Source organism: Gadus macrocephalus, chromosome 14 (genome assembly GCF_031168955.1).
Source record: "Gadus macrocephalus chromosome 14, ASM3116895v1".
Taxonomy (NCBI): Eukaryota; Metazoa; Chordata; class Actinopteri; order Gadiformes; family Gadidae; genus Gadus; species Gadus macrocephalus.
In genome coordinates, this window is record NC_082395.1 from 18,599,531 (window position 1) to 18,613,066 (window position 13,536).

The following is a 13,536-nucleotide window of genomic DNA, read 5'->3' on the forward strand; positions in this document are numbered from 1 at the left end:
CTGGACAGAGAGTTGGAATTATTTGAGGGCTAAAATTTCAACAGTTGGTCCGAAATGCAATTGATACACTGCATAAGATTTACATTCCAACACATTTCACCACACACGATTAAGAAACGATATTAGAAAACAAATCACATGCACTCAAGAATGCCTGCAAGTAGGTTTTGGTTAGCATGGTTAGGGAGAATTCGACTCTGGACAGAGGGAGGCTCTGGTTAGGCTGGTTAGCTAGAACAGTATTTACTACGGTGGTTTGAAGTCATTACAGACATAATCGTAGTTATTACAGTAGTCTGCTACTCACTTGTAATTCCTTCTCCCCACACAGTTGTTGAGCCACCTGCAGTGATGGTCGAAGCTCGCAACACATTTGTTACACGAGCTGCAGTGCTTCGACTTGGGACCGCTGCAACACAGAACGATGGTTACAACATCAGAAATGGATGGCACGTGGATGGTAAATGGACTGCATTTATAAAGCACTATTCTTGTAACCAGAGGCCAACCAAAGCGCTTTACAATATTGCGGTTTCCAGCCGACCCGCTCGTCCTCCTGAGCTACATGCCGCCCTTAGAAATGACCACCACAGAACCACTGTGTTCTGATAACAGAGCCACTGCAGTAGCATAACAGCCACGAGTATTACCAGAAACACATCAAGTGCTACAAGAAGAATCACATCGAGTTAGTATTTAGGATTGGGTAATTATTATGAGCCAAAGGCTGTAAATCCACGATAGGGTTGAGTTAAGATCACAATCGATACTTTAGTATGGGGGTGTTTTTCTTGACAAGATGATGTTATAAATATTGAACATGTATGGCTCTTATGACAAGCACACACTTCAGGAATATAAAATCTTTACAAAATCCGGTCCAAGAGAGCAGCTCAGATTTAACGACAGTCCAAAGTCTTTTAAAAAATCCCAGTGCGGTTAACTAATCAAATTAATCTGGGGCATTGCATCACAAGATTTCTACAGGACTAACAATCAAGACTTTGAACCTTGCGTACATTTGTCAAGGCTAAGCTATATAGTGCGGCTAGTATAGCGCGAGTCAGATTTAGACAAATATGGCTGGACATTAATTTATAGTAATAAATGACATCTTGTCCATCTTACTTGAGAGTTAATAGGCTATAGTTTTCATAAACTGGGTTTGTTTACCCTTTAAAGTGAATATCCTTTCCTTGCATTGTAACACATTTTCAAATTAGAGCAAATGAGATTGTGTGGGCCATTCTCTACTCACACGTCCACCTGACAGAGGTAGCAGTGGCAGTTCTCGATCACGTGGGCGTGTCTGGACCGGTCAAAGACAGGCACAGGACCGCTGGTGGTCTTCCTCCTCACGTTCTGATCCGCTGGATCCAGCGAGACCGCCATCACGTGAACACACAGGTGGCCGACCAACATGATGCCTGTACACTGGAAGGCAGCTTAGGATGAAACAGAACCAAAGCAGCCCTACCTCCATCCTCCTTCACTCACAGCACACCGGAAGGCAACTCAGGATTGATCCCTCCGACCTACCTCCCTCTTCATCTATCAACCCTCCTGCCATGTCCTCCTTCCGCCACCTCCCTCCATCAACTCCCTCCATCACCTCCCTCCATCTCCTCCCTCCACCTCTTCCTTCAACAATGTGTCCTAGCTCTTTACCTTTAGCATTACAAAGTGTCCTAGCTCCTGAAAGGATACAATGCGTCCTTGCTCCTTACCCTTACCACAACAATGTGTCCTAGCCCCTAGCTCCTAAAAGGATACAATCAGTCCTGGGTCCTTACCTTTACATTACAATGTGTCCTAGCTCCTAAAAGGATACAATGGGTCCTAGGTCCTTACCTTTAAGAATACAATGTGTCCTAGCTCCTAAAAGTACACAATGCGTCCTTGGTCCTTACCTTTACAATACAATGTGTCCTAGCTCCTAAAAGGACACAATGTGTCCTATAGGTCCTTACATTTAAGAATACAATGTGTCCTAGCTCCTCAAAGGATGCAATGTATCCTAGCTCCTTACCCTTAAGGATACCATGGTGTCCCATCATCTATCTCCTTGAAGGAAATGATGTGTCCTAGCTTGTTGGCTCCTCACCTAAAGAATACAATGTGTACTAGCTCCTTTAAGGATACAAGGTGTCCTTGCGCCTTACCTTAGAGCATACAATGTATCCTAGCTCCTAATGTGTCCTAGCTCCTAGCTCCTTGAAGGATACGATGTAGCCAGCCGGCAGCCAGTGTGGAGGTAGCAGAGGGATGAAAATTCCCAGGCTGGTGATGGCAAAGAAGAGGTAGAGCAGCCAGGCCAGCAGCTGGAGAGGGTGGGGTGGCCAGCTCCACCCATTGGTCCGGGAACACAGAGGCACTTGGTCACCTCCACCTGCTTCGCTTACTGGGGAGGTTCGGTTGGGGTTCCTACTGCACACATCCATCTCTTTCCCTTCAGCCAAACCAAGACCTCTTCCACCCACCACCGCATGGCCCTTCGTCACCACCCTATTATATCATGCCTATACGATCTATGCCCCTATCCATCAGCCTATATATATGTATGCATATATTGGTAGATATATCTCTATGGTTCTATATACATCGATTTCTATATCAATATCAATATATATAGGGATATATCTTTAGATCCATAAATAGCGAAGCTGTATCCTCGCCGCCGTCATGATCGCAACGTCGCCGTAATAATAATAACTCTTGATGATCGTTATCGATATATAGTATTGATGATGAGCAACGTTATAGATAAACTCAGAATAACCTGATCCGTTGCCGCTAGCTGGAGGAATCAGAATGTCCCTCTGATCGATGCTATTCTGACCAGCCCGTTCTAATCGATACGCGTGAGATAAATATTTTGAAGGTGTAAATATAGCTAAATTAGTAACCTTAGTTATTAGCGTTAGCTAGTATGGTTATTTTGTGATGATAGTTAGTTAGCGCCAACAAGAATGCTAACAGGCTAGCGTCTCTAGCGTCTGTGTACTGTTTCCGTGGCAACGAACCGGGCTGGGGCTGGTTGCTGATTGGCTAAACGATTTATGTTGCGTTCAGGCTCTATGGGCGTTAAGGAAACTACCAAGTTCGCCTTGAAACTGGCAATGATTACGATCGTCATGAAATGTGTAATGTGTTTTTTTCAAGTGTTTCTAAGGGTTTTTAAGTAATAATAATAATAATAATAATAATAATAATACATTTAATTTAGAGGCGCCTTTCAAGACACCCAAGGTCACCTTACAGAGCATATAGTCATCATTCAAAACTATGTAAAACAGACTAGGAATAAAAGGAAAACAGAGGTTAAACATGAAGAATAATAATAATTAATAACACTCAAAGACGCCTAAAGTGAAGGGGGGACCTCACTAACCACCACCAATATGTAGCACCCACTTGGGTGATGCACGGCAGCCAATCGGTGCCAGAACGCTCACTACACACCAGCTTGAGGTGGAGAGTTAGGGATGAGGTGGAGGGTGAGTGTTTTCTAAGTCTAATTTTCCTCTGAAATAATTTAAATTAGCACTTTATTTTTGGATAGCACACACAGCGCCACTATTGTACAAAGTCACTTTAATCAAATAATGTAGGGACATGAACAAGGGAATATTTGGGAACATGAAATTTAGTCAAATCATATATATTTAAAAATTCACAGTTTAAGTGAGGGATAAATCTCACGGCTTTACAACAGCTGAGGTTTAAATAGTCCAGTTTGATTGATTAGCCCCCCAAAAATCAACCCAACCTACCCGGACACCGGACTACAGAAGTATATACAATCGTCGCAAAACAGGGTTCTAAATTCAGATTTTGTGATTTAATAGTTGCAGTCGCCATTAACCACTTGCAAATATGAATACGATGATGAACAACAAAAATAACAAGGAGAATAACAAAAAAAACAATAATACATGTAATAATAGTAATAGTAATAATAATAGCGTAGGCCTGCAAAGTGCTTAATGTGTGAATAAGTAAAAAAAAGAATCATCTATGTTATCAAATAAATGGGCGGAAATGTGAATATGATCTATGTTCAAGGCACATTATACCCACATCGACATATCTTTATTGTCAGATATATTTACACATGCCAGTGTTTTCATGCTGGGTGGGTTAGGGCTAACAATATTATAAGTCTGTCTGTACATGTCCCGGTGATTCAAGAGATGGTTGCAATAGGGACAGTATCACTACAGCAAAACAAACATTTCCATGATCCTTTCAGCAACCCATCAATTCCCTCCACTTTCTGGATGAAGCCAAACTGGCAAACAGGCTACTGTTCTGATTTCTCCTCCTCATTGTTGTTGTTGTTGTTGTTGTTGTTGTTGTTGACACCGGCTTGTAGACCAAGCCCTGAGTGCCTCCTAAGAGCCTGAGGCATCAACTTCTTCTTAACAAACAGTTTCTGGAGGAATGTGTCACTGACGCTGTATGGAAGGTAGCTAGAGAGGAAGTACATGAAGCCCACTCCAGGCCCAGCGTAGTAGCGCACGCGGGGCTGAGGGGAGAGCAGAGCCTGGACGATTGCATTCACCACAGGGCTCAGGTCCTCCGCAGCATTCCTGGCATGTTCCTGGAACAGCTCTCTTGTCTCGGCCAAGTAGTCCTGCCCGTATTCCTCCAGCAGAGCGGGACCGAGGTTGAGGAGAAGGTGGTCCTGCTGCCTCCCCCAGTAGAGCTCGTTACCCGACTGACCTGCAAGACACAGCTGGGATTACTTCTGTACTAACCCTAGTTAGTCGCACTTACTATCACGATTCACTTACTATCGCAATCTGTCAGTAACTATCACTACTCACTAACTATCAAAAGCTATCAGTAACTATCATATTCACTGTCTAACAATAACTAGCTTTAAATTACTAGCTAACTGTCCCAAACTATCACTAGCTATAACTAACCATCACTGACTATCACCGCAACTATCCCCAGATATCACTATCAGTAACTTACTAGCTATACTAGCTAAACTATCTATCTAACTATCGCCTGTTAGCCAATTTTGCCTGTGTTAGCGTTGTGTGATGGTTGGGTTAGTGAGTGTGATAGTTGGGTAGGTTAGTGTGATAGTTGGGTTAGTGAATGTGGACGTTGGGTTGCTGAGGGTTTTACCTGTCCTATATGAGGAAGGCAGGATGGTGGACACTTGGACCCCCCAGGGCTCCAGCTCATGGCGGAGGGTGTTAGTTAAGAGGTTGAGTGCTGCTTTAGACGCACCGTAAGCTGCTAGACAGGGGAAGGGCTGATCCCCTAAACCACAGAACCGTCAAGTTAGTTAAACAAAAACCCATGAATAAGTTACACACCGAAGACCAATAGGCTAGTTACGAAAAAAAGTTTCTCGTTAATTACACCCACAAATTAGTTGCTCCCCAAATCCCCATAGGTAAGACCCAAAATCCAAGTTTGGGCCTTAAACTTGGTAACCTGAATATTTAACAATTCGATCATATAATTGATAATAATGCACACCTCTTCAGCCCCTATATCTGTCCGTCCATACCTGCAGGGCTAGATACGGTCACGATGCGGCCCCTGCTCCGGCGGAGGAGAGGGAGGAGGGTCTTAGTGACGCTCAGACTGCCGAAGAAGTTGACCTCCATGCAGCGGCGGTACGTTGACATCAGGGAAAGCTCTGCATCCCCGAAGTTGACACACACTCCTGCATTGTTTACTAAACCCCATAGACCTACACACACAGACACACGCACACACGCATGCACACAGACACACAATCACACAGAAACACACACAGCACAACATGACTGTGTTTAGTACATGGTACTATGTTGTTACTGTGGCACTAGGTACTGTGTAAAACAGTTCTGAAACAGCTCTGCTGCATCACCTCCACTGACCACCAGAGGGCAGTCTCTCCTCTTCATTTTAAAGCCTTACATGCCATCACGTTTATATAGCTGAAGCTTTTTCCAAGACACTTCTTAAAAGTGAATTTAACAATAAACAAAATGCTGTTAGTGCTAGATTATAACACAATTATTGTTATCATTTGTATCTTTATTATTTTTACCTTATCATCATCCATTTTCTAACTGTTGGATTTCAGAGTACGTAAAAGGTGTTAAGGACACCCATCAGCTAAATACCATGCTCGGCTAGCAACCCTCCAACTCTAAAACTGAACCCGAATCCTCTGACCCTAAACCTCAAACCCTAATAACCTTGTAACCCTGTAACCCTCTGACCATTACCCTCTGTCCCTAACCCTGCAACCCTCTGACCCTAACCCTCTATCCCTCTGACCCTAACGCTGTAACCATAACCCTTAAACCCTTACCCTTTCCACCCGACCCTAACCCTTTAACCCCTCACCTTTCAGGCCCAGCTCTGTCTTGATGGCCAGCAGCATCTGTTGGACCTGTTCAGGGCGAGTGATGTCCACCTGCAGCAGGCTCAGCCTGGAGGAACACGCACTTCTCAGCTCCATGGCCCCTTCCCCTGACTGGTCCATCACCGTAGCAAACACCTTGAACCCCAGCGCGTCCAGACGCTTGGCTGAAGCCTTCCCAAAGCCGCTGTCGCAGCCTAGAGGATACACACATCATCACACTCATTAATAACCTCATTAGCCGTAGTTATGGTAAGAAGAACAAAACGCTGCAGAGGTTAGTATTAAGACTGGTTAAGCAACTAGGGTAAATATATCTTTGAGCACTGTAGGAAGACATATCTAGGAGTAATGTAGGAGGACATTATATCTAAGAGTAATGTAGCAGGACAGAATATCTTGGAATAGGGGGATAGTATATCTAGGAGTTCTATGGGAGGACAGTATATCTAGGAGAACTGTATGAGAAAAGTAGATCTAGAAGTAGGAATACAGTAGATCGGGGAGTAGGAAGAAATATTGTTTAGGAGAACTGCAGGACATTATATCTAGGAGGACTTATGGAGGAAAGTATATCTAGGAGCACTGTGTTAGGACACTATACCCAGAAGTACTGTGTTAGGACATAGTATACCTAGAAGTACTGGGGTAGGACAGTATACCTAGAAGCTCTGAAGAGTACACTACAGTGAAGCAGGAAATAGTGAGCACTGGGGGATTGGGAGAGAGATGGACTTGGCACTGTGAAACTGTGAGACAAGTGAGGTTGGACTGGAAAAAGTCTTATGCAATAGTGAAGCCCTCCAACCGTGGCCTCCGAACAAGAAAACAAACATGGCCGAATGTAGTCAGAAAGTGCATGGAGGGTTCCCAGTTCAGCACATCTGCTAGTGGGCGGAGGTCCAAGGAAACGGTCAAGGTACTAACAAGCTGCTATGTTCAGGACCACTTAAGAGAATAGTAGTACTGACATGCTGTTCAGTTCCACAGTACATAGTACCATGTTACTAACACACTATATAACATAGTACCAGATTACTAACAGACTATAGAACATAGTACCATGATGTAACTACTATGTAACTACTTAGTACTGACATGCTGTTCAGTTCCACAGTACTAACAGACTATAGACCATAGTAACATGTTACTAACAGACTATAGACCATAGTAACATGTTACTAACAGACTATAGAACATAGTACCGTGTTACTAACAGAATGCCCTAAGAGAAGCCCAGAGAATATTCTGAGTAACAGACCAGCACATGTTTGCATGGTAACAACATATTCCGAAGTTCTTATTGGACAAGGAGAAGCCGAGGTAATCTTTTGAATAATAGACCTGCACATGGTTGCATGCAAACAGCTTATTCTAAATGAACCTTACCCTAGACCTCACCTCTAGGCCTCAACCGAACCACTTAACCCTAACACTCTTGCCGTCACCTTTATCCCTTAAACTTAACCCTCACCCTTATATCATGCAAACTAAGTAACACTAACCCAAACATCCCAAGCTTTTATGATGATATGAATTATAAGAATAATTACAATAATAATAGCCATGACAATAATTATCATATGCATATGACAATTATTATTCATGCAACAATTACTCACAATCATTGTAATAAATTTAATATTTCACTTATAGATGAATTTTCTCATATTTACAAAAATAGAGTATAGTTCAGACATACATTACCAGACCCTCGAACTGACACTGAAACAGAACAACTGCTTTCTATGTCCTTTAATATAATGTGATACTTTCACCATATAACCATATATTCATATTGTTATTATTATTATTATTACTACTTTTATTATTAATAATGATAATGTTATTATTATTAGATATCCGATCCAAAGAAGAATGTGTATAATAATAAAATTCACATCAAATATATTGAAAGCAGATTTAAAGACACTCACAACATATTTGAGCTAGATATAAAGTTATTAATACACAGATACATTAAGGCCATATATAGAGACGTTTTGGACTCAAACACAGTGAGTTCTCAGAAGAGACCTTCTCACAACACATGGACCAATACAATCCTGTTCACTCAAACAAGGTGGAAGCCAAGATTACTGAACTTTGAACATGCTATACATAGCATGACAACACTAGTTTGAACACGAGCATGACAACCTTTTTGGACCAGGGACTAGTCTGTGTATCCTAACAGTGAATGTTTGTTGGGGTCATGTGCTTTTCAATGAATCTCAAGTTGGGACTGTTAACCTAAAACCACAATATCAATTACTGAACTTGCTCTAGCAAAGCATTCTAGCATTCTAACAGAGCACTCACAAACTCGCACACACACACACACACACACACACACACACACACACACACACACACACACACACACACACACACACACACACACACACACACACACACACACACACACACACAACAGACACACGCAGACAAACACACACACACACACACACACACACACACACACACACACACACACACACACACACACACACACACACACACACACATAGTAAAAGAGCAAAGCATTCAGACACAGCATTAACCCAAGAGGTTGAGTTGGTGGGCTAGGTTTAAGTTAGGGGGCTAAGGTAAGAGGGTTAGGGTTAGGGTTGGTCTAGACTAGGTCGGGGTCAGGGTTAGGGCTAGAGGTAGAGGTTAGGGCAAGAGGTAGGGGTCAGGGTTGGTCTAGACTAGGTAGGGGTCAGGGTTGGTCTGGGGGTAGGGGTCAGGGTAGGGGTCAGGGTAGGGGTCAGGGTTGGTCTGGAGGTAGGGGTCAGGGTAGGGGTCAGGGTTGGTCTGGAGGTAGGGGTCAGGGTTGGTCTGGAGGTAGGGGTCAGGGTAGGGGTCAGGGTTGGTCTGGGGTTAGGGGTCAGCGTTGGTCTGGGGGCCTAGGCTAGGGCTAGGGGTTAGGCCTAGCGGTAGGGCTCGTTGTCTGGGGGTTAGACTGACCTGTGATGCAGACGGCCCTGCCCTCGGGGGCCAGGCGGGCGACCCCTGAGACCCGGGCTGGGCGGAGCCACCAGGCCAGCCCCAGGGTCAGAGAGACGATCAGCAGGGCGGCCGTCCAGAAGGGCCCCAGCCACTCCGTCAGCACAGAGGCCCAGAGCCGGGCCACCAGGGCGGGCCGGCTGCTGAGGTGCAGGGGCAGAAGCCTCTGCAAAGCCCCCATCAGCATCAGGGCCAGCACTCCTACGTAGATCCACAGCGACAGCCCGCGCTCCTCCATCCTCCTCTAGATCAGTCCAGGTGGCGGTCGGGGAAGTGCCGGTTTCTCACCACTGCAACATTGTTGAGACGGAAAGCAAGGGGGAGCTGCTGTCTATGTTTATATAGAGCCCGGGGGGGCAGGGCTAAGGCCTCTGTCTCCAGCCAATGGAAACGATTACACCCCCCTCTGACCCGCCCACATCACTACTACTAAGACTTGCAAAGCACTTTCAACACAAAGACATGCAAACGCAGACGCACAACACACACACACACACACACACACACACACACACACACACACACACACACACACACACACACACACACACACACACACACACACACACACACACACACACACACACACATCACTTAACACACACAATGACCTCACACACCCACACACACACACACCCAGACACGTGCACACACACAGACGCTCACAAACACACTCGCACAACCACTGCAACCAACAGATTCTCACACACACACAAACACTAAGGCACACACACACAAATCTGTATTAATTTTTTCCCATTGTTTTTAAGGAACTTAGGAAATATCTAATGTTCATGTGAAATAAATTTTGCACCACAATTTTGCACCACCACCAAGGACAAGATCATGACCCGTGAATCAGCCTACGACAACTTAATGACGAACACGTACACATTGTCTATGGTTCTTTTGGTATTAAGTTTATATCCCTAATGGTATATTGTCTATTTTCTACAGATTGATTTGGGTGTTATTTAAAACAGGAATACTGCCAACCTATACTTTTTACCGAGCTTTACAGGAATACATCCACTTTTGGTCCTGGCTTCATTGATTACAATAACCAGTTTGTGATTTATCTTTTAATAGTTATACCCCTGCCCATTTGACAATACAACTAATAAAATACAGTACAAAATTAACCCTAAGTGGCTTTGCAGGGAGAGAACCCATCCTCAAACAGTGTGTGTGTGTGTGTGTATGTGTGTGTGTGTGTGTGTGTGTGTGTAAAAGATACGATTTTTAGCAAAAAGACAGGCAAAGATGACAGATTTTATTTTTAAATGTAGTTTAAACAAAAGTTTAATCTGGAAAACTAAATGACCCTTCTACTTCTCATGGATACGTCATTCTCATCGTCTCTGTTTTAAAGAAATTAGATGGTGTTCTCATGGGACAGGGTCCCCATCTATAGTCACCCGCCACTACCAGCATCTAGACTCCATCAACGGGGAATCTAATCTCCTGGCAGACTTCATGTATCCACCTTCCATGAGTTAAGCTTTGATGGTGTCTAATCTCCAAATGTATAGTTTTTAAAAAAAAAAATATATATTCCCTTGGAGGTAAGACACAGAGTGCCTGAATCCCCCTTACAACGCCTTCTTTTAACCCAAATCCAGACAGAGTTACATAATGTCTTTGTCTGTCATGCCCGGGTATCAGAAATGTTCTGTTCCTTTGGGAGAGAGAAGAACAGAGAGGAGTATATATCGTTAGTTACTCATTAAGATCCTCACCAACAGTCTCCCTGTGGGGGAGACAACAGACAGGAGTATATATAGTTAGTTACTCATTAAGCTCATCACCAACAGTCTTACTGTGTGGGAGACAACAGACAGGAGTATATACAGAATAGTAGGTTACTCATTAAGCGCCTCACCCACACTCTCACTGTGGGGGGGGGGGCAACAGACAGGAGTATATAAATACAGTTACTCATTAACAGTAGTGGCAGAAGTACACATATTCTTTACCCAAGTAGAATTACAGATACTTGTCTAAAAGTACTGATTCAACTTCTTTATTAAGTAAAAGTGACTTAAAAGTTAAACCAAACTTCAAATAAAATAAACAATAAACTGATATAAAGGAACATTAACTTCGCTCCAATGTGCAATACATTTTCAATGTCAGCAACAGAATTCAAAACATTATGATCAAAACCAGAACCCACTTCTGGTCTGATTAAGCCTTAAACTCTTTTTTGTTAGAAATTCCCTCATCTCTTCAGGACTCCCAAAATCCGTTTAGGTTTGCACAAGACTCAACACATTTGCCAAGAATCGTTCTTAGAGATGACAAATTCACTGTGATTGATTTTTTTTTTTGATTCATTTTTAAATGTGGCTATGGATGGGGAATATCTTGTCATTGCTCTGCCTCGTATCCAATGTTTGCTGTTTAACTTTCATCAAAACTCACTTGCTACGATATGGTCCTGCCATGGCCGCCATTTTCCGCGGCGAAGTCTCCATGGAAATCTCCCTCTCGTCTCCGTCTTTTATGACATTTTCATTTTGTTACGTCTGCCATGCGTGATATGCATCAATAGCAGAAGTGGGAAGTAACTTGTGGTAAAGTAACATTTTCCAAACAAGCTTGTTTCTTTACTTTTAAATCCACCTGAGGGGTATTATTTTTTATTATTTTATTATATTTTGCATCATTGCACGCCTTCCCAATATCAAGACAGATTTCAACCTAAATGGGCCTGACAGAGGCAAAATATAGAAAAGACAATCACTTTACGTATCCATCGGTCAGTGTTTGCAAATACTTTGATACTGATACTTTCGATACTGAACTTACAGTACAGCTTTCAGGTATCGATGCATTACTTGAGTATTTATTCTTTATTACAACTTTGTACTTTTATTCCCTACATCCTAACTTTTATTTGAATGCATTTGAGGGGAATGATCTATATATATTTATATTTTTCATCGATTTATCGATTTCTTCCCCGCTTCAAGACCGATCTCAACATAAATGGATGGCATCAATCGGTGCATATCACGCATGACAGATGTAACAAGAGGGAAATGATGTAGAAGACGGGGACGGGAGGGAGACTTCCCCGCAGAGAAATGGCGTCTATCTGAGAATCAATAGCGAGTGAGGATGGATGAAACTGAACCATCAAGACAAGACATTCCCCATCCATGACCTTATGTCATGGATGGGGAATGTTTAAAGTTGTCGTTATCGCGTGATAGTTCCGCAGAGATGATGCAGTTTCTAACAAAAGTAGTCAAAGGAAAGGAAAAAATTGTCTGTAATGTGTGAGAAGTAAAACAAAGGAAAACTGTAAAACTGTACTTAAGTACAGTCACAAAGTATTTGTAGACCTACTAGTTTACTTCCAACCTCTGCTCATGAAGCTCACAGCACACAGCTGCCTCGGTCCCTGCGACTGAGCTGCCCAGTCTCAACTGTATCCCACGCCCGGCAACACCCCTTCAAACCTCAAGTAATATATCAATATATGCATTATATATTAGTAGTATCAGTTTTACCTGGCAATACTGCCTTATTTTTTATAATATTCTGCTAGTTTCCTTCTCTTTGTAAACAATAATCATTATAATTCCTTCTCTATGTAAACAATAATCATTATAATCCCTTCCCTATGTAAACAATTATCAGTAGCCTCTCTAAGAATGACTTCTGTTAAAACCATGAGAGAGAGAGAGAGAGAGAGAGAGAGAGAGAGAGAGAGAGAGAGAGAGAGAGACAGAGAGACAGAGAGACAGAGAGACAGAGAGACAGAGACAGAGACAGAGAGAGAGAGAGAGAGAGAGAGAGAGAGAGAGAGAGAGAGAGAGAGAGAGAGAGAGACGTACAACTAAGAGAGAGAGAGATAGAGGCTGCATGGTCTACAATGCTCGCAGAGTTGGGCTCCAGGCTATGCAACGCTGATCAGAGTTAAGTCCAGTGGCGTGCTTCTAAGAAACCCGGTCGTAATGTGATTATGTGTGTGGACACCAGTGTGCTAACCCCTTTCTCTTAATCCCTCACCGGGGGACACTCTGTTCCAAGCACACTAACCCAGTAAGGATTCCACCTGTCTCTCCGTGCACACGTACGTGCACGCTCCCACTGCTTCCTCCCAATACAACACATGGTCCCATCAGATTAACTTGCAC

At 43.2% G+C, this 13,536-nt stretch overlaps 2 protein-coding genes across 2 annotated transcripts in view; both read right to left on the reverse strand.

Annotated features, from left to right (window-relative positions):
* The window catches only part of zdhhc1 (zinc finger DHHC-type containing 1), an 8,508-nt gene extending 5,465 nt beyond the window's left edge, over nucleotides 1-3,043 (reverse strand). The window contains exons 1-3 of the mRNA XM_060071541.1: nucleotides 2,226-3,043; nucleotides 1,259-1,434; nucleotides 308-409 (exon numbers count right to left, since the gene is read on the reverse strand). Of these exons, the coding sequence (XP_059927524.1) occupies nucleotides 308-409; nucleotides 1,259-1,434; nucleotides 2,226-2,441 (494 nt within the window). The 5' untranslated portion in view covers nucleotides 2,442-3,043. The remainder of the gene's footprint in view (nucleotides 1-307; nucleotides 410-1,258; nucleotides 1,435-2,225) is intronic.
* A 534-nt stretch (nucleotides 3,044-3,577) lies between these two features.
* hsd11b2 (hydroxysteroid (11-beta) dehydrogenase 2) lies at nucleotides 3,578-9,709 on the reverse strand. The gene is made up of 5 exons (XM_060071331.1): nucleotides 9,350-9,709; nucleotides 6,364-6,576; nucleotides 5,534-5,719; nucleotides 5,143-5,280; nucleotides 3,578-4,725 (listed from the first exon to the last, which is right to left on the reverse strand). The coding sequence occupies exons 1-5, from the start codon at nucleotides 9,624-9,626 to the stop codon at nucleotides 4,304-4,306; spliced, it is 1,236 nt and encodes a 411-aa protein (XP_059927314.1). The 5' UTR covers nucleotides 9,627-9,709; the 3' UTR covers nucleotides 3,578-4,303.
* Between the last annotated feature and the right edge of the window lie 3,827 nt (nucleotides 9,710-13,536).

What these genes read in the sequence shown, in the direction of transcription:
- hsd11b2 (XM_060071331.1), bottom strand. Translation starts at nt 9,626, where the DNA reads ATGGAGGAGCGCGGGCTGTCGCTGTGGATCTACGTAGGAGTGCTGGCC. An exon ending in CAGGGCCGTCTGCATCACAG is followed by an intron (nt 6,577 to 9,349) that starts GTCAGTCTAACC and finishes TGTATCCTCTAG; the next exon opens with GCTGCGACAGCGGCTTTGGG. An exon ending in GACCGTATCTAGCCCTGCAG is followed by an intron (nt 5,281 to 5,533) that starts GTATGGACGGAC and finishes TCTGTGGTTTAG; the next exon opens with GGGATCAGCCCTTCCCCTGT.